A 20,369-nucleotide genomic window follows, 5' to 3' on the forward strand; every position below is an offset into this window, starting at 1 on the left:
TCCTACAACGTTCTTGAAAGTTACATTTCATAAAAGAATATAACGTTCTATGAACGTTTAATTAGAATGTTCCAAAAACGTTGAAATGTCCAGTTTGCTTAACGTTCCCAGAATGTTATTTTATGGTCAGCATAACGTCCCTACAACGTTCTTGAAACTTACATTTCATAAAAAATATAACGTTCTATGAACATTTAAATGTCCAGTTTGCTTAACGTTATTAGAACGTTATTTTACAGTATGGTCAGCATAACGTTCCTGCAACCTAATTTTCATTTAAACACAATATTCTATTAACATTTATTTGGAAAATTCCAAGAACGTTAAAATGTTGGAACTTTATTTTATGGTCAGCATAATGTGCCTACAATGTTCTTTCCACTTAAATTTTATTAAGAATAAAACGTTGTATAAACTTTAATTTGAACATTACAAAGTGTAGCTTAATAAAATTTTATTTTCAGGTTAGCACTGTTGCAACATTCTCTTTCAGCATAACATTTATTAACACAACATTCCAGATCCAAGCAAGCATTCAATTACATGTGCATTTCAACAGGTATCTGAATTATTAAAGATAATCACTTTCCCTTTCAACACATTGAACAGACTGTAAAAAAAAAAATGTAAGTCCCCTGTAGTCAAATATTAAATCTAATTTTTTTGCTATAATTTGTCTTTAGCTTTGTGCTTGTGCGCTGGTATTGGCATGCTATAGGAAATTATTCTTAGATGTGATTGGTTATTGGATTGTGATGTAGCAATATTTAATGCCACAAAGACAAAAAAACAGCATAAAAACTTGATTTTCACTACAGAAGGACTTTAATATTTAGTTTAATATTTATGACAATAAACTATTGCTTCATAGCTAAATATAAACTATCATATGAACTTTTTATTATTGAAAACTTCTATCTGAATTTGTGTTGGGGGTGTGGGTGCTGAAAAACTAGCACTGTGGGAACTGTCCGGTCTCTCCGCGCTCCATCTGTAAAGTAAACAGATTAGCTGATGTTACAAACTGTGTTATTACAAAATTCCTATGAAATAATAAGTCTACTGCCTAGACTTTCAATGGAAAGACAAAAATGATGAAAGATTATAAAAAAATACAAATAATTGTCTAAATGGGTGTGAACAACATGAGGGTGACACAGTTAAACTTTCTACTTGGACAATGCAGCCACACTGCTCAGTTTAAATATGCAGTAAAATCAGTACTGTTAAGTGTTATTACCGTACCAGCGTAATGTTATGCTAAACTTATTTGATATAAGATTTAGGGATGGGTCACGATTTTTGAATATTCGATTAGTTGATTTAATGACCGATTATCGATTAGGCTGTGCGATTATTTTCGAAGGATGTGAACCGTGCCCGAGCATCTCTTACCCCCAAAGCCCAGTTCGGGTGACTGTGATTGCTCTGTGCTGCGCTCGGACGCGGTTGGTTGGAAGAAGTGGGCCAGAACGCGGTTCAGTTTAATTAGTGTGCTGTACACCTGCAGTGTGAGCAACCGCGCCAGGGAACTACTGACACGTGCAGCATGATTAATTGAAAATTTTGGAGGGGCAAACGCCATAGAATTATAAAGCAATATGTTGTGAGAGGGTCTCCTGTCTCACCGCATCCCAAACGACTCAAAATAATGAACCACAAAGTTAACAGAATGATGCAGTCCACTAGTGTTCTCAAAAGACCCGGTACTTCGGTACCAAGTCGGTACTAAAAAATTTAAAAGTGACGGTACCAGGTTTCTTTAAGTACCAGTAGTCTTGAGGTCCCGTTCAAACCAGGTTCAGCGCTATGATTTCTGCGAAGCAGAAAACGAGGACGGAATCTCAAAATCCAGTCATGAAAATGAAACTTACATTTTAATATGGACAGTCATGGAATTTGTCAAAGTTAGCATAAATGAATCAAATCAAATCTCCATATGGACCAGTATCTGTAAATGTTAAAACGCAAATGTTGCTTGAAATATGAATCCGTGTTCTGCGCGTCTCTGTGTGTATTAATGAATGGCAGAGACGTGCGGGTTTGTTTACTACATAGACTGAAGCGCATAATTTCAGCATCTGAGCTTCAGAGTTCTCTCTCCATCAAGAGATCTTTTCAGTTTCTCACACATGCAAAAGAGAGCAAGAGTGAGAGTCTTACCACGCTGAATCGAGACGCTATATGTAAACTATTCTTTATTGTCTTTTCCTGTAATGGAGTAAATTTAGAATTATTCATATTCATTTTTGAACAAGCAGAAGACATACCGGTTTCTCCGGTAGTGGGCGGAGCTAATGCGCAAATGGCAATTTCATTGGCTGGCGCTGATCTAGTACCCTCCCCTGTTTTGATTTCAGCAAATCAGTTTGACCGAACGCAGACAACGTGATTAATATTCATGAACCCAGCAGCTCATCAATTCATAGTGCATTGTATATACATTAGTATGATAGTAGAATTAGTAGTAGTATTATCTTTTAATAATAATTACTATGATCTATTACTATTTTTTTTACAGAAACCATCAATGACCAAAAATATCTTAAGCATCACCACCAGTCTTAAGTTCAGTTAAAATGACAAATATGCATTCATTAGGCCTAATAGTTAATTTTTACATAAAGACATTGTGCTAGAAATATTACTATTATTTAGTAAAATGTATGTGATACTACTACTACTGTTGAAATAATTTATAAAACTTTATTTTTTAAAGAAATAAATCACAATATTTCTTCCACGTTTTAATTTTACTAGAAAATCCCCTTTATTTACCAGAAATAAAATGTGTTTACATTTCATAAATTAAAAGACAAATTAAATTTGGGTGAAATTGTTTACTGTTTTTCATAATTATATAAATTGTAGAAAAACTTTTAACCAAAGTGTAAATAAGTAAAAAGAATGGCATTGGTTTTATTTTTAGTGCTAAAAAGTTATTTTTTTTTAATTAGAATATTTTTGTGTTTTGCTTTGGTATGGATAACCGTGGATTTTCACTGGTATCGGTACCGAATACTGAAATTTTGGTACCATGACAACACTCCACTCCACTGTGCAGAGCGAGAAACTTCCTGTCTCCCACGTAATTCGTGATTACGAGCTAGCTGCATTAAAATGATTTGTTATTTGTTGAAGGACTAAAATGTAATATTCCACTGGTTTGATAACCATAAAATGTTTTTAAACCATTTAAAAATTTGACTCGTTATGTTGATTTTAACAAATGAACATGTTATGTTTTTATGTTCACATAACACGTTATGTGACTATTCGCAAGCTTTTAATTATGGTAAGCTTGGAAATAATATGTAACGTTTTAATCTAGGCCTGTAGCTATCGAATATTTAAGTAATCAAGTATTCTACCAAAAATTCCATCGATTAATCGAGTAATCAGTTAAAATGCGTTTTTGCTTAATTAAAGTGCAATATTAATTATGCAAGAGAAAATAAGACTCCTGGGTCTCTTAAAATGAACAACTAAGTTTCCTTTTATATAAAAAAAATATTTTTATTTTTTAAATGCATAGAATGCAATGCATACATCAAAAATAAACATTTAATCACTACCCATTGTTTCTCTGTCTGTACTTGTACTGTGAACAATGACAATAAAGTTATATATAAAGTTAAATTAAGTGCATTTAAGTGCCATTCAATTGGGGTTTTAAATAGATGCACATTAAACACATAAAACATTAATTTAATTAATCTTTTAATTATTGAAAATTAAGCAAACTTAACTTTTCAGTACTAACCCGCAATAACTTAAATAAACCGGACTTTTATTTTGACGGGTTGACATACCTTTACAGTTCTGTGTATGTGATGTGACGCTAGTTTTAATCAAATCAAATGGTCAAATGCTCATGAAGTTATTTTCAGTGCAGTTCTTGAGATGTTCTTCATGTGTTCACGTCCTTATTTAGTGAGACAGCAGACGCTGAAATCACCGCTAGCGTCATGCGTGCTTCCATGTGTTTAATGAATGAAGACGCGCTTCTGCTCCATTCCTTAACAGAGACATGCAGAACATGCAGGATTCATATTTAATTAGACTGTTCCGGCTTAATATTTACAGATATTAGTCCATATTATGATTTGATGTAAGTGCAATGACCTATTTTCGATTATTTCATTCAAAATTTGGCAAATTCCGTGCCATTCCGAGTTAAACTGTAAAATCAGTTTTTATGACTCGATTCCGTGATTCCCTCCACGTTTTCTGCGTTGCGGAAATCATAGGGCTCTAGTTGTGGTATGCCAGCTCTATCTTGCAATGGACACGCGCCACGACGTTCTCTTTACGTTTGCCCGCGCCCTCAAATCAAAACACTGCTGACTCCTTGTGTCTCCTTTCGCTTTGTGGGTGACGTAAATGCGTTGTGTCACATAAAAAAAAAATAATTGAGAAAGAACCTGACGTGAGATTTTTAAATAAATTAAAAGAGGCTTCGAGGCAGAGGAATTTGCTTCGATAATTTTTTTAATCGAGTTACTCGAGGAATCGTTTCAGCCCTATTTTAATCGCAATAAGCTTTGGGCTTTGTTACTTTTTATTATAACACAAAGCCTCAGGCTTCTGTCAATTTTAAGATAAAATACAAACAATAAATGTTTTTTACGCTCTTTAATCTGTAGTGAGATATTCGCCTCCTTTCATGCGGCATGCATGTGAATCAAATATTTGCAGCACGAAAATAATAACGGATAAATATTTGAGTGCATGTTGAAAAAAAAAAATAGAACAATTTAATACAAACCAGTGTCTCTTGAAATAAATCAATTTGAGTTTAAAAAATCGTCAGTAAGCCTATTGCTGTTTTTCGTTTTTAACGTGAAGCATGACAGGTGCCACATCCTTTTTTTAAATTACAGGTGTAATATTCAATTTTACTTCATGCAATGTAACATGATTTCATTGTCGTAGTTTTGACTTAATTACTAAAATATTATGACGCTAATCTTTTTTCTTTTTTTTTTGAGAAGGATAAACTGATCAAAACTGCTCAACTCAAGGTCTTGAGCTGGTCGCTTTGTAGGCTATTTAAAAAACAAACAAACTTGAATTTAACAAACATAAAATGTTCCAATCATATTTCTGAATTAAATTAATAAAGAATCGAAACGACCAGCCATGTAAGGCTCTATATTAGTTCTCTTGTTTCAATTAAAAGCTCCCCCTCGGTTTTGCCCATATAAGTACTACCTACTTTTTTCATGGCAGGGGACAGAATCTGACAGGGTAACAGAGATGGACAGAGCAATGGCCCGGAGCGTGAAGCGCAGTCTACAGGCCAGCGGGGAAAGGCAGACAAAATCAGACATAATCAGAGGGTAGTGCTGCCAATAACTAGAACTGTGGACATGCTAATTTTCTTTTTATAAAAATATGAAATAGGTTATTGTTATAAATACATATATTACATTTAATATTCAAATTAGTGCCTTCATTCAGGCTGTTCACAACATGTTTTAACGCATACCGTGTTTTATGATATTCTGTTTAACACAATGTGTTTTAAGCCTAATAATCATGTCTGAATTAATCTGTTCTAATCTTAATCTGTAAACTTCATTTAAAAATGCTATGAATGTTCATGCTCATTTTAAAAAAACAGAAATGTCATAGGCTCCTACAACCTTGTGAGCAGTTGATAATAGACGGACTGTTATGTTATTAATTGCCATCATTCGGATTTATATTAATATGCTTTAGCAATCATACAACCATTAATTGGCTTGGGTTAGGATAGACCTTTCTCTAATATATTCAACAGTTTGTTATCATACAGACTGAAAGCCTGAATAGTCTTTCTCCCTCTTTCTCTTTTTATGTGTGTGTGTTTATGCGTGTGTGGGTGCATGCGCAGGAGGGGGGCGATTATTGACCACTAATCGAATAATACAAAGCGATTATCGATTATTACTTTTGCTTGAAATGTACATCCCTAAATAGAATGCAAACTAAGTACATAATAAATATTATTTATTCAAATACATCGTGAATATGGAAAAATTTTCATTTGTGTTGAATAAATACATTTAATTGAAATGATTTGTTGGGGAGTGAGGGGAACTAAAATAGCCTTTAGGCCTATTTCTGAATGAAATAATAAGTGACTTGTGTTTTTTTTTCTCTCAAAAAATAAAAATAAAATAAAAATTATACGAGTAGCATATTTTAAATATGCAGCAAACTTTTTAAAATATTTTTTAAAAAATTACTTTGTAATTTAATTGTGTCAAAATCCCTAAAGGTTGGTTAACGGTTAACCGGTTAAAATGAACATCCCTAGATCAACTATTCAGTAATTTCTGCTGATTTCAGAAAAATGTTGCCAAGTAAATATAAAGTTGTCCTGAACTGTGTCCTACCTAGTGTGTCTTGAAAAGATCTGCTGAGTCTTCTTTTCAGGAAGTAGATCTGCCAGGATCATAGCCTGAATGACTGATAATGTTCCTGAAGACAAAACACAAAATTAGAGAAATTTAACTCACAATTAAGTAACATTTATGGACAGCTTATTTTTATAATCATGTGTTAAAACATGGCAATGTGTAATTACTTATAGGAATTAAATTTATATTATCTATATATATTATATAAAATATATAAAGATATATATTGAATATCATAAAAAATTTGCCAATATCAAGATTTTTTTCACATATCGCCGAGCCCTAATCTGAATCAAACATGACTGGTTCTTAGATGTCATGATGTCATTCTTGTTGGACTTTAGTTGGTTTGTTATTTTTCATCTGTGTATTAATGATTTGATTAATCTAATATTCAATTAGATTAGAAATATAGAATTTATAAAACAAAAGTATAGAATTGCTTCAGAAGACTTAACATTTGTGCTGCTGGTCATTTCTGGTCACCATTACATCTGCATTAATAGCAAATCATCAAAAAATAAAAACAAAAGTACGATGTATTTAAATAACTGTTTTTAACGTGACAAATTACATCTGGTACAACACTAAAGCCCATCAATTTGTTTAATGTGAATAGTACTTACCGGAACTTCATTTCAGGCCCATATTATTGCAGCCTTCTTGCTGCCAATACCACCACACCTTCACTCTCTGCCTTTGCACTGAAAACATTGATTTCAAAGTATGACAGCAATTTGTTAGTATGAATTTTAAATAAGACAACGTGAGGAGCAAATAACTGTAAAATGTTAACTAACGTTAAACAGCCATTACAAACGGTCTTCAGCCCCTTTGTTAAACATTCGGCGGATTTAGTAACTTGATCAGCATCAGATGGGACATTCTAGATGAAACCTACAGATATTCAGTAACACTGAACACAAAGGTTAAAGTGTTTTAATGCAGTGAATGTGTGTTCGCTTTACCTCGCTTCAGATATGTGGCTGGAGTGACGGTTAGAGATCAGCGTCTCTCTAACGGTAACATTAGTTTGAAAATAACGTTACACTTTGCGGGACTCGTCTTACGCTGTGTTAATGTGATAAATCACAAAAATACTTCTTAATTTACCAATGACGAACTGTTGTGTATAACACTGCATATTTAACACTTAACACCGTTGATAACTTTTATATAACTTAATGTTGCGTTATCACCTTGCTCCTGTGCTAACCTTAGCTAGAGTTACACACATTTTGATAATTAAGCTTGTTAATTTTCAGATAAAGTTGACTTTAGAGTGCTTTAAATGGGATTAAAGAAGCTCGAAATGCTTAACGTTAACGTACCTGTATTTTTTACCATGACCGCGTCGTGTCTCGCGAATAACGTTAATCCTGCTGTGATCCCATCAGCGAGTGAGTGAGTGCGGTCCAGTGTGGATGAGCGGAGTGCACGTGACGTGACTGACTGAAAAATGCGCGCGGTTTTTGAAAAACACACGGATATTATTTTGTCGAGTAAAATAATTACTTTTTTACTCTGTTTGAAAACACGAATTATGTTCATTATTCTTTTAAATATTTTGTGGTCAGCCATTTATACTTAAAAAGAATAGATTGTATGGTAGATTCAATAAATTAATATGTATTTTTTTTAGCTTGAGTTCTGCTTAACCTAAATAGCTTTTGAGTTAAAATCACAAATTAAGATGAAATAATCTTTTACATTTTTGAGTTAAATTAATTAACTTCAATTGGCAAATTTCACTTTTACAGTGTATGCCATTCACGTAATACCCCGAAGTGACTTCAATAAATTCAAAAAGATATATAATTAATAATTATAAATTACATTCAGGCGATTAGCCACCACATACTCAACGTTGTAGTTTCATATTTAAATACATTTATTTTTCTATCCTAATGTATTCCATTGTATTCTATTCATGTTTTATATAGCCTATAAGAAAGAAGTTTCTCTCAACATTATGATAACGTTCATAATAACCTGAAAATATAAGGACATGCTGTTATCATAATATTTTAGGATAACACCATAACAACATTTAGCAATTAATTAATTTAGAAATTACATTAATAAAATTGAAAGCTCTAAGAATATTGTTCTAAAATTGTTTTCTCTCAACATTGGGAAAATTAATTGAGTACAAATAACGTCTTAAAGATGTTCAGATATCATTGTGCTAAGAAAATTATCTATCAACCTTACAAGAACATTAACAACGTTATAAGAACATTCATCAAGTACAGATAACGTCCTAAAGACATTCAGAGAACGTTGTTCTAAGAACGTTTTCTAGTGACCCTATAAGAACATTCATCAAGTACAGATAATGTCCTAAAGACGTTCCGAGAATGTTGTTCTAAGAATGTTTACTGTCAACCTTCTAAGAACATTCATCAAGGACAGATAACGTCCTAAAGACGTTCCGGGAACATTGGTCTAAGAACGTTTTCTAGAGACCTTATAAGAACATTCATCAAGGACAGATAACGTCCTAAAGACATTCCGAGAACGCTGTTCTAAGAACGTTTTCTGTCAACCTTAGAAGAACATTCATCAAGGACAGATAACGTCCTGAAGACGTTCCAAGAACGTTGTTCTAAGAACGTTTTCTAGCGACCTTAGAAGAACATCCATTAAGTACAAACAACGTCCTAAAGACGTTCCGAGAACGTTGTTCTAAGAACGTTTTCTGTCAACCTTAGAAGAACATTCATCAAGGACAGATAACATCCTAAAGACGTTCCGGGAACATTGGTCTAAGAACGTTTTCTGTCAACCTTAGAAGAACATCCATCAAGTACAGATAACATCCAAAAGACGTTCCAAGAACGTTGTTCTAAGAACGTTTTCTGTCAACCTTAGAAGAACATCCATCAAGTACAGATAACGTCCAAAAGACATTCCAAGAATGTTGTTCTAAGAACGTTTTCTAGCGACCTTATAAGAACATTCATCAAGTACAAATAACGTCCTAAAGACGTTCCGAGAACGTTGTTCTAAGAACGTTTTCTGTCAACCTTAGAAGAACATTCATCAAGGACAGATAACGTCCTAAAGACGTTCCGAGAACGCTGTTCTAAGAACGTTTTCTGTCAACCTTAGAAGAACATTCATCAAGGACAGATAATGTCCTGAAGACGTTCCAAGAACGTTGTTCTTAGAATGTTTTCTAGCGACCTTATAAGAACATTCATCAAGTACAGATAACGTCCTAAAGACGTTCCAAGAACGTTGTTCTAAGAACGTTTTCTAGCGACCTTATAAGAACATTCATCAAGGACAGATAACATCCTAAAGACGTTCCGGGAACATTGGTCTAAGAACGTTTTCTGTCAACCTTAGAAGAACATCCATCAAGTACAGATAACATCCAAAAGACGTTCCAAGAACGTTGTTCTAAGAACGTTTTCTGTCAACCTTAGAAGAACATTCATCAAGGACAGATAACGTCCTAAAGACGTTCCGGGAACATTGGTCTAAGAACGTTTTCTGTCAACCTTAGAAGAACATCCATCAAGTACAGATAACGTCCAAAAGACGTTCCAAGAACGTTGTTCTAAGAACGTTTTCTAGCGACCTTAGAAGAACATTCATCAAGGACAGATAACGTCCTAAAGACGTTCCGGGAACATTGGTCTAAGAACGTTTTCTGTCAACCTTAGAAGAACATCCATCAAGTACAGATAACATCCAAAAGACGTTCCAAGAACGTTGTTCTAAGAACGTTTTCTGTCAACCTTAGAAGAACATTCATCAAGGACAGATAACGTCCTAAAGACGTTCCGGGAACATTGGTCTAAGAACGTTTTCTGTCAACCTTAGAAGAACATCCATCAAGTACAAATAACGTGCTAAAGACGTTCCGAGAACGTTGTTCTAAGAACGTTTTCTGTCAACCTTAGAAGAACATTCATCAAGTACAGATAACGTCCTAAAGACGTTCCGAGAACGCTGTTCTAAGAACGTTTTCTGTCAACCTTAGAAGAACATTCATCAAGGACAGATAACGTCCTGAAGACGTTCCAAGAACGTTGTTCTAAGAACGTTTTCTAGCGACCTCATAAGAACATTCATCAAGTACAAATAATGTCCTAAAGACGTTCCGAGAACGCTGTTCTAAGAACGTTTTCTGTCAACCTTAGAAGAACATTCATCAAGGACAGATAACGTCCTAAAGACGTTCCAAGAACGTTGTTCTAAGAACGTTTTCTAGCGACCTCATAAGAACATTCATCAAGTACAAATAACGTCCTAAAGACGTTCCGAGAACGCTGTTCTAAGAACGTTTTCTGTCAACCTTAGAAGAACATTCATCAAGGACAGATAACGTCCTAAAGACGTTCCAAAAACGTTGTTCTAAGAACGTTTTCTAGCGACCTTAGAAGAACATCCATCAAGTACAAACAACGTCCTAAAGACGTTCCGAGAACGTTGTTCTAAGAACGTTTTCTGTCGACCTTAGAAGAACATTCATCACGGACAGATAACGTCCTAAAGACGTTCCAAGAACGTTGTTCTAAGAACGTTTTCTAGCGACCTTAGAAGAACATTCATCAAGTACAAATAACGTCCTAAAGACGTTCCGAGAACGTTGTTCTAAGAACGTTTTCTATTAACCTTACAAGAACATTAACAACGTTATAAGAACGTTCCAAAAACATTTTAATAACGTTTTGTACTAACATTTACACAACTTTTAAAGAACGTTAGTGAATGTTGTGGGAACGTTCCCTGTTAGCTGGATCTGGTGTTTGGGTGCACTTTGGATTCCCTTTAAGCTATAATGGTGATGGCAAGAGAGTGGTGGATAAAAAAACAACGGTATTGTCGTGTGGAAAGAGGACCAGAGAGAGCAATTCGCGGAGCAAATATTGTCTTTAATGTTCAAACTCAGGAGCTTCAGATTATTAGGGAATGCAAACAGAAAAAAGCCCAAAGGGCAAAACTGGAACCAAAACTCGTCTTTGTTCAAAAGGAGAAAGCAAAAGCCACCGGCCGCCCCGGCGGATTGAGTACGGTGGACAGCTCCGCAACCTCGCAGTAGAGAGGGAGAGATCAGCAGGTCAGGAGACGAGCAGCGGCTAAACTTCCAGGCTCACACACACAGCACCCCGAACAAACAGGACTAAGACTGGGACAAAACGACAGGGAACAAGACATACCAGTTAAGCGTATTTAGGGGAATAATCTGGCAAGGCAGGTAGGGAGGAAAGGGAAAGAAGTAGGAGTGTTAATCAGAGGAGAAGAGGAAACAGGTGCGGGAAGCCAAGCGCGAAGAGTAGCGCAATGAGGAGCAGCTGAAGGAGATTAACGAGAGAAGAAAGATTAGTGCAAAGAGAAGAGAAGAAAAAGCATCAGAGAGGGGAGGGGAAAAGGGGAAAGGGAACCAGGATCATGACAGGTATGTCGCATCTGCAACATGACAGGGTACACCAGCGGGAATAAAAAAAAAAAAAAAAAAAACACCAGCGGGAATATCTGGGATATATGCGTCAGTACTATCTGGGAAAAGACGAAAAAAAGGAGAAACATGCACGCAGCAATCTATCCCTGCAGCATTTAGAAACTATAGCTTACAGGGAATCCAACCCAAACACCAGACCTGTTGGTTATTTTAGGATCTTATATTTCTGGTCTGTTAAAGGCATTCGACATTTTGCAACGAGCCTTCAGCGCGTGCTGAGTGAGCGAAAAACGCATGGAAAACGCTAAGCGCGTCTTTCTCCTCCTTTCCAAAGCGCTCGGGCAGAAGCGCTCATGAGGCGTCTGTCTTTGCTAAGCAACAATGACGTGCTCTCTCCATGAGACGCGGAAATTTCAGCGAAGGATAAATGGATTTGCAGCTCTAAAAATCGCTTGCAGTAGCTCTGCTACTAAATTTATTTCAAAATTGCAATCCATATACAACTATGATCAGCTGATCCTTCATCTTGGCTGAGCTCTCAACGTTGTTACGGGAAAGGATGAAGCTGATGACCCGCGGTGCGCTTGCGGCATTCTGAAAAGTTGAGATGTTTTTACATTTTGCTGTATCTAAAACGTATCGAACCGAACCGTGACATCAGTGTATCGTATCGAACCGAACCGTGAATTTTGTGAACCGTTACACCCCTAATATATATATATATATATATATATATATATATATATATATATATATATATTATGTTCAGTGTCGCATAGACAATACTGGCTGTTAAATTATGAATATGTTTTGAATGTTTTATTACAGGAGGGGAATTAAGTAATTTATAGCATAAAATGCATACATTTTTGTACTTTAACCAAGACTGAAAATCATTTGCACCAAATCAAATACCATATTAAACTATCAACTAATAATTCTCAAACCTGAAGAAGAAATCCTAGAATATTCCTAGTCATTAAAAAAATATATATTTATATTTTTTTATATATTGGTTAAACTGATCTTGGGCTGGAAGGTTCATGATTATTGTACTGTATTCACATGAAATCATACATTAATAATTATTGTTTCTGTTAAACTGCCGCCATGTTCCCGAGACTTCATTCACCTCATTTTATCTCATGAGTTATCTCATTTTAGTAAATCGTGGCCATGTTGTGCTCATTTCTCCCCTTGTTTTGATTTAGTTGTGTAATGAAGCATGAAGCACAGCTCACACAGAAGTTGCTGTCAGGTGGTCAATGACATGGATCTGCCTGACCAACTTGAATCCATTGCAAAATCTTGGAAATCTTAAGCTCTCATGTAAAATCACAAATCACCTGAACTCCTTTTGAAATGACTGGGTTTTGTCCACGGAAATATACCGAACAATGGTAAATGTGACAAATGAGTCTTTGCCACACTTTTATATTTGTATAAAAGCTAGATTTTGCTTAGCTATGACTCTTCCAGAAAGATCTTTGCAACTTAGTAAAAGAAAAAGTGCCATTATTTTCAAGCTATTGCTTTGACTGGATGTGTGACTGTTGACTATATTCAGCTGTCCTGGGATGTACAGTGTTGGCTATAGAAGACAGCATGTAGGATACCTTAAGGACTGTACAAACACAAAACAGTCTTCCATCCTGTAAGAACACCTCTAAGAATTGTGCTTCAATTATATTCATCCAGCACTTGAACAAAACTTCAGTCTTCAATCAGAAAGATGATAATTAAAACATTATAACGATCTCTTCCATTTCCAACTTACAGAAGTTCATGGCATGCCATAAAAAAGTGAAGGACAGGTCATCAACTACTAGATTTCTTTAAAGATACATTTTATTCTTTCCTTGTAAAACAAATTTTTACAAAAATCAGAATAGCGTAATTAAAACATACATTTATTTTGGATAAATTATGATATAGACTGAAAAGCTACAGATTAGGATGGAGATACAAGCAATAAAAATAGTCATATGCAGCTGAGAAAGCTATGGATGGTGTGCACTGAATTCGGCTCGTTTTTACCATTCTAATGGCTCAACGGACCGCTCATTTAAAAAGGCATCTATAAGCATCAAAATATTCTTTAAAAAAATGCACACATGAAGCATCACAGAGGTCAATATTAAGGTTTTCACTAGCTTTTCACTTCTGACATCACTCCGAGCCTGAGACTCCGCCCACCGACGTACTTCGCACCACGTACATGAAAGCATGCCAACCATAAAAGAGGTTCAATACAACCATAGAAAAAGTCATCTTAGTTCAAATGCTCAGACGGAAAAAAGCTGATTTACTAGACTGAATCAAGAAGTAACTGCACGGAAAGTGGGAGAAAGTAGCGTACTACAGCTATGTAACGTACAGTTGATGTAGCAAGGAAATCATATGACTGAACTGCAGCCACAACAATCCAGTGCAGCTCATGAAGACAAGCGTTATATGCTCATTATAAGCCTGTGGTTTCACCGGTCAACAAAGCTGGGCTGAGATCATGTACATTAAAAGTGACAAAAAATGGTTTGTTTGGGAATAAACAAGCAGATATGTTCTTTTCAAATACAATTTTTCCCCGGGCAAATAATCTTCGTCCTTTATTATACATTGAAGGTCAACTGTACCAAAACGGTTTGGGCAAAAATGTCGCAAAGCTATAATTGAAACATTGATAAATATTAATATGAAAGACCGTGTTTCAGGATTAGGCCAAACCGTACAGATTTAAGATGGGTCTGATGATACTTTACAGATTTCGTTTGGAGATATGGTATTTACAAGCTGAGAGAAACATGACAAACATCCGAAACACTCTTTGAGTATTGTGGGAAATAAATTCTAATGCTCCTCGTTAAGAAAAAAGATAACAGACATGTTCTCCAGCAGGCGAAAGAACTCAGTCTTCACCTGATGGAGCTTCCTCCTCAGAAACATCGTCCTTTGCCTCTTTCTCATTCTCATTCTCCTTCTCCTTCTCCTCCTCTTCCTCCACCTTTTCTCCGTTATCAGTGTTTTCCTCTCCTTCGGCGCCGCTTTCGTCATCCTGCGTCTTCTTGGGGGCAGACGACTCCTTTTGGTTTTCCTCCTGTGCCTCGTCCTCTTCCTCCTCCTCCTTGTTGCTCTCGATCTCTTCATCTTCGGCTTTAGGCGAGGCCTTCTTCACAACTCTCTTCACCTTCGTCTGACGTTTTCCTCTCCTCTTCTTGGGCCCTCGGGTCGCTGCAAACAGATAATTGATGTCATTACTGTAACTGTGGAAGTGATTCATTTTGAAGGTATTACAGTCGACCTTTCTGATGGTAGGATTATGGGTGGCTTTACCTGAAGCCCTTATCTTGGGTTTAGGGGATTTCTTGTCTTTGCTTCTCCTGCTCACTTTTGAGTTCTTCCGTTTCGGACGGCCATAATCGCTGTCATCATCGTCATCCTCCACCGTGAAGTCTTCATCACTGCCTGAATCTTCTATGAGGAGAAGAGGGAAGTATAAATAGATCAGCAAGTATCTAACTGTTTGCTAAAATGTGAAGGTCAGTGTTCTTGAAAGATTTTGTCTCCAACAATAATACTCCTCATACCCCCAGTGTAAACATCACTGTCGTCTTCCTCCTCCTCTTTCTTTTCCTCCTCATCCTCACTGCCTCCATCCCCAAGGAGAATCTCCCTCTGTTTGGATGCAGCTTTAGTGGCAGCCTGACGCACCTGACGACCCTTCTTCCTCACAACCTTACCATCATCATCACTGTCATCTGTGCGGCAAAGAGCAGGTGCATGGTTAATTAACACAATCTGAAATTTAGGAAAATATGCATTAGCATGCAAAATGCATAAACAAGCATGAAAATGTTACTGAGGTTTAGTGCGGTTAAGTGAATAAAAGCAAATTAATTCAATTGGCAACATTACAGCTGAGGGCAGACTGACAAAATTGCATTTTAACAGCATTAAGAGCGAATGAAGAAATACATGACATTTAACTATTATTTCTAATACATATTACATAGAAATGAAAAGATAATGTTTATTTTTAACATTATACACTACTAGTCAAACAAATCTATATTTCACTTATTTGGGATGTTAAAATCTTTACTGTTTACTATTTGAATAATTAACTCAGAAAGAGTTTTAAGCAATATTTGCTTAATTGCCACCAGATTTAATATAGTAAACTTAAACAATAAAATAATAAAAGATTCTTGTTGCCAAAACAACATTTCTTATTTTCATTTAGTTTAACTTGATGTGATGTGCTAATAATAATTCAAACTAAAGCCAAGTAGATATATATACACTATAGACATATTAAAATCTTATTAAAAAAATAACAAAAACAAAACATAATTGCTACAACTTTAACTCGAAAAACGAAAAACAGAAAAAACAAACAAAACGGTTTTAAAAAATACAAAAGTATCTCAATGATTCTAAAATAATACAGACTTGAAAAATACAAGTCATTATTTTCATTTTACTTAGATTTTAGGTTTATGTTTATATTTCATATAATATATTCAATATTTAATGAAGAAGTTCATATTTAAGAACATTATAAGGCAGAAAGTAGCTTAACCCATCCAAGATGTCAGAAATGACTGACTGACTTTATGTAATGAATGAATGAAGCTGTCCTTCAGTGTTTATATTGGTAATACCTGCAGGCCTTTTTCGTTTAGCTGTTGCCTGTCTCCCTCTGCTGGCCTCTTTAGCATCAAAATCACTGTCACCAGCATCATCCTCCTCTTCCTCATCCTCCCCATAGTCATTGTCATCATCACTACAATCCTCTGGAATATGAGAGAATGTGTCAGAACATTCAACAACCGAATAAACAAGTATTTTTAAATAAAATATTTGAATATAAAATCCTGATGGGAAATAATAGTAAAAAAATTTATAATTAAGTAAAATAAAAATGTACTTACTCTTGCGGTCCTTGATTCGAGAATCATCACTACATAAGAAGAGATACAGCATTTATTTTCAAGGGTATATAAAATAATTCAGACAAAATAAAGACACCATTAATCTAAATAAAATAAAACATGCTAATGAATATGTATGCAGCTCATAAATAACATTCCAAATGGAGGAGCGCTAAAACAAATGCATGCAAATATGACAGTGGTGCTTAAACTGAAATATCACACTTTTACAACCACTATTTATCATTTCTTTCGTAGAGATGCTACATATTTACTATTTAAAAATGTGATAATAATTCAAACAGACTTACCTGCGTTTTACAGAGATTTTCTCAGGTCGAGCCGATTCTCTTCCATATTCCTCATCTGTAAGAAATCATTCAGTTGAATCAGGTTAGGAAACAGCATGACTTCAAAACACTGCATCTTCTAAACCATTAATACAGCACGGTGTCATTATTTAACATTAGGACTCATTTTCCATTCGTGTTTTATTTTAAGCACTTTCATGACTTTTCCAAACCTGGAGGAAAACACTTAAAAATCCCCTGTTATTTCCTGACTGTGACTGTGGGAACCCTGTACAGTGGGACAGAAGGATGACGTATGGAACAGGATATTTGCATTAGAGGAGTTTACCTGCATCGTCAGACTCCTGGAATTGTGCATAGTCAACAACCCTTTTATTCCTGTGCACAAAAGAACATGAAAGGACAAGTAAGTGACCCACAAGAGAACAAACAAACATTCAGCAGAATATGTTTATAAATCATTTATCATCTATGACCTAAAAATCAGTTCACAACAGGGGTCTTTAATCTATGGCACAATATTAATGCATATATATGCTTCGATGCAATGTAAATAAACATAAAATACTAATGAATGATGTACATTTCAAATGTACTTTTTAATGCGAGATGAACGATAAAACATTTAGCTTTGGCAGGAAACAAATGCAGGTTATTGCACCTTAAAAAACAACCTGATCTGAATGCAGCAGAACTTCTCTCTAAAAAGCTTAATCGCATCGAATCTGTAATAAATATTTTAAATGGTTGCGGATATATTATTACTGAAAAGTTGTATTCATCCTCCATATAGCAACAGAGCTGTCACTCCTTTTATTTAAAGCTGTGCAGCTTGACTGAAGGGGCAGAGGAGCCAGGGGTGCCATGTTGGAGTAGGTTAATTGCCAATAGCATCAGTGTTTGTGTTCGCAGAGGGGCACTGAACTACAGGCCCTGCGGGTCAGATTATATCCACTGCCCACAGGAGGACCCCCTCAGTCCATAACTTATACCGACGCGTCCGACATTCCTTCCCGAGCTCCTGGAGTCTGACAGATGATAAACAGCATGTTGCCAGTGTTAACGTCACTTGAGCTCGCTGGTTCATATCAACGCTACGAAAACAACAAGGGTGCATTTAAATATATGTTTATCGCGAAACGTAAACACGTTTATTAATTACCTAGGGGCCTTAATTGCTGATTGAAGACAGATCCAACCCTAAAGTGCATTCATTACAAACAAGTTTGCAGGAGAAATGGCTCAAGTCGTGCATGTGAAGTAATGGCGCGCATTGCGCTGCTCAAACACGCGCGCGCCGCTGAACTAACACTAATGCTCACGGGGCTAACTGAGGAAAACACGTGAAACTTTCACCGTAATAGCTTATTAGTACACCACACTTTCGCTAAATGACGAGGTAATTGTAAAGCCAATGTTTTGTTGTTGTTGTTTGTTTGGGGTGGGGGGCAATAATGGCTAGCTGCTTGTTTTTGTATAACAGTAACGTAATTAGTCATCAGCGTGAACTACTATCCAGCTTTTATCTGCTTGCGGTTAGCATACGTAAGTCTGGGGATGCCGAGACCGATGCAGTCATGTTTTCAATGAAAATAAATCTAAACATGTATAAAGAGATGGAAATCTACGTGTTAAAGTGTGATTTCGGCTGTTTTGGATTGCAATGTAAACACGCGCAGAAAAACGCTGGTTAGCCACTTAGCATTTAGCAAACATGGAGAGACCCACAAACAGATCGCATCATGTGCGAAACCGCGATTGCTGTAGAGCAGGAGACGACAAACGAAACGCGCTTACCTTGAAGGTCTCGCCATTCTGCACACAGATTAAGAGACTTTGCTATTCCAACCTGCAGTTTAATTTGAAAACCAATGTGCTGGCTTGCAGTGCTAGCTTTTTGCAGCTGAAGTCCAGGTGTCTGCTGCTGGGAAGATCTTTCTGTAGCACGGAGCTGTGCGAAACTACTCGAATGCAATGCAAACTGCACTAAAGAGGCCCAAACTGTGTGCGATCTAAAGCATCTGTTTGCACAACGCGTTGGTCTGTGTGGGTAGAAAATGTTGAAGTATCCACAGGCCGAATTGACCTGGTTAAGCCTGCTGTCGAATAGAAGCTAACTAATTATCTGCTGCCTGGCCTCCCAGCCAGGAGTCTTTTATGAGTAAAAGTGGGATGGGAGTCTGAAGAACACAAAATCGCTGCAAACCTGGATTGGATGACCGCACTCAGCAACAGTCCTTTACTACCCACTCATTCACATAGAAAGATGGTTAATCAGTTGATTAGATTAATTTATTAAAACTATTTCCAAATCCTGTTTAGTCTGATAATGTTATTACTGTGCAATAGTGAAGCTAGACTCGTTCAATCTGTGTAATAAACATATTAAACTTTTAGGGGTGTATCCAATATCACCAGAGTCATAGGCATTTATGCACATTCATTCTGATTTAAAGGGGGTTAGGGAAACTGAGATTGCTGAGGAATGGAGGCAACAGGTGTGTAATGTTTTATTTCAGAGACATTTGACTTGCTCATCAGCCATGTTATTAAAACACACAAAGAGTGTGAACATTGCCTAATCGTTCCAGATTTTCATGTTTATTAGTTCAGTAATAAGTGCTTATACTAGTCTGGGTCAAACACCAGACTAGCTGCACATTGCTGGAAATAGAGAAGTGCTTGTCAGAGGGTTGAGGGGACAAAAACATTTTCTCACAGCTAAAAGGAAAACACTTTAAACCATTGCTACTGAGACAGTGTGAAAATGTTCCCCTCACTGGTAGATTCATATTGAACCAATGAAGGTTTAACTCTGATGGTATTTGGAAATCTAGCAAAGGATAGGCATGAAATTATTTGAATATTATTATTTGAGAATTAAAAATAATAACCTTGATAATTAAAAGAGATTATGAAAAAAATGTGTCCTATGATGATGTAATTAAAATATAGCTAAGTTCTTAAGGGCGTTGAACTTTGAAGGTTTCAGTTTACCTGGTTATATTTATATTGTGTAATAACAATTGTAACAACATATTTCTGAATGGGGTTGTTTTTCTGGTCATAAATTAGCTTTGACATTCTGTGTGAAATGGAACCAGTTTTGAAGAAGAGTGAATAAAAATGAAGGATAGTTTAAAAATCTGCATTATGATAGACATAAACAGAATTGTGTCTAATATAGACTGTGTCTTATTGTGTAATAAATTTAGCTATTTTGAATTCATGTTTCTGGGTTTGCAGTTCTTGTAAACATTAATCTGGAACTTTAAATAATCTTCCCCCATCTAGCACGCATTAC

At 35.9% G+C, this 20,369-nt stretch overlaps 1 protein-coding gene and 1 long non-coding RNA gene across 3 annotated transcripts; both read right to left on the bottom strand.

Moving 5' to 3' along the window:
* Positions 1–439: 439 nt before the first annotated feature.
* On the bottom strand, positions 440–8,500 carry LOC127944432 (uncharacterized). The gene is made up of 4 exons (XR_008150358.1): positions 7,739–8,500; positions 7,034–7,111; positions 6,384–6,468; positions 440–991 (listed from the first exon to the last, which is right to left on the bottom strand). It is a non-coding gene; the product is annotated as an uncharacterized LOC127944432 (long non-coding RNA).
* Positions 8,501–13,653: 5,153 nt separating this feature from the next.
* LOC127944978 (nuclear ubiquitous casein and cyclin-dependent kinase substrate 1) lies at positions 13,654–19,235 on the bottom strand. Of its 2 annotated transcripts, none has more exons than XM_052541428.1 (8): positions 18,863–19,235; positions 17,394–17,443; positions 17,066–17,120; positions 16,755–16,783; positions 16,485–16,616; positions 15,408–15,578; positions 15,154–15,291; positions 13,654–15,051 (listed from the first exon to the last, which is right to left on the bottom strand). In XM_052541428.1, exons 1-8 carry the CDS (start codon positions 18,877–18,879, stop codon positions 14,729–14,731), a joined length of 915 nt encoding a protein of 304 aa, XP_052397388.1. In that variant the 5' UTR covers positions 18,880–19,235; the 3' UTR covers positions 13,654–14,728. The 2 variants fall into 2 exon arrangements, with proteins under 2 accessions (XP_052397388.1, XP_052397387.1); XM_052541427.1 differs by having other exon boundaries at positions 15,154–15,294; positions 18,863–19,230.
* Between the last annotated feature and the right edge of the window lie 1,134 nt (positions 19,236–20,369).

This window comes from Carassius gibelio, chromosome A23 (genome assembly GCF_023724105.1).
Source record: "Carassius gibelio isolate Cgi1373 ecotype wild population from Czech Republic chromosome A23, carGib1.2-hapl.c, whole genome shotgun sequence".
Classification (NCBI taxonomy): domain Eukaryota; kingdom Metazoa; phylum Chordata; class Actinopteri; order Cypriniformes; family Cyprinidae; genus Carassius; species Carassius gibelio.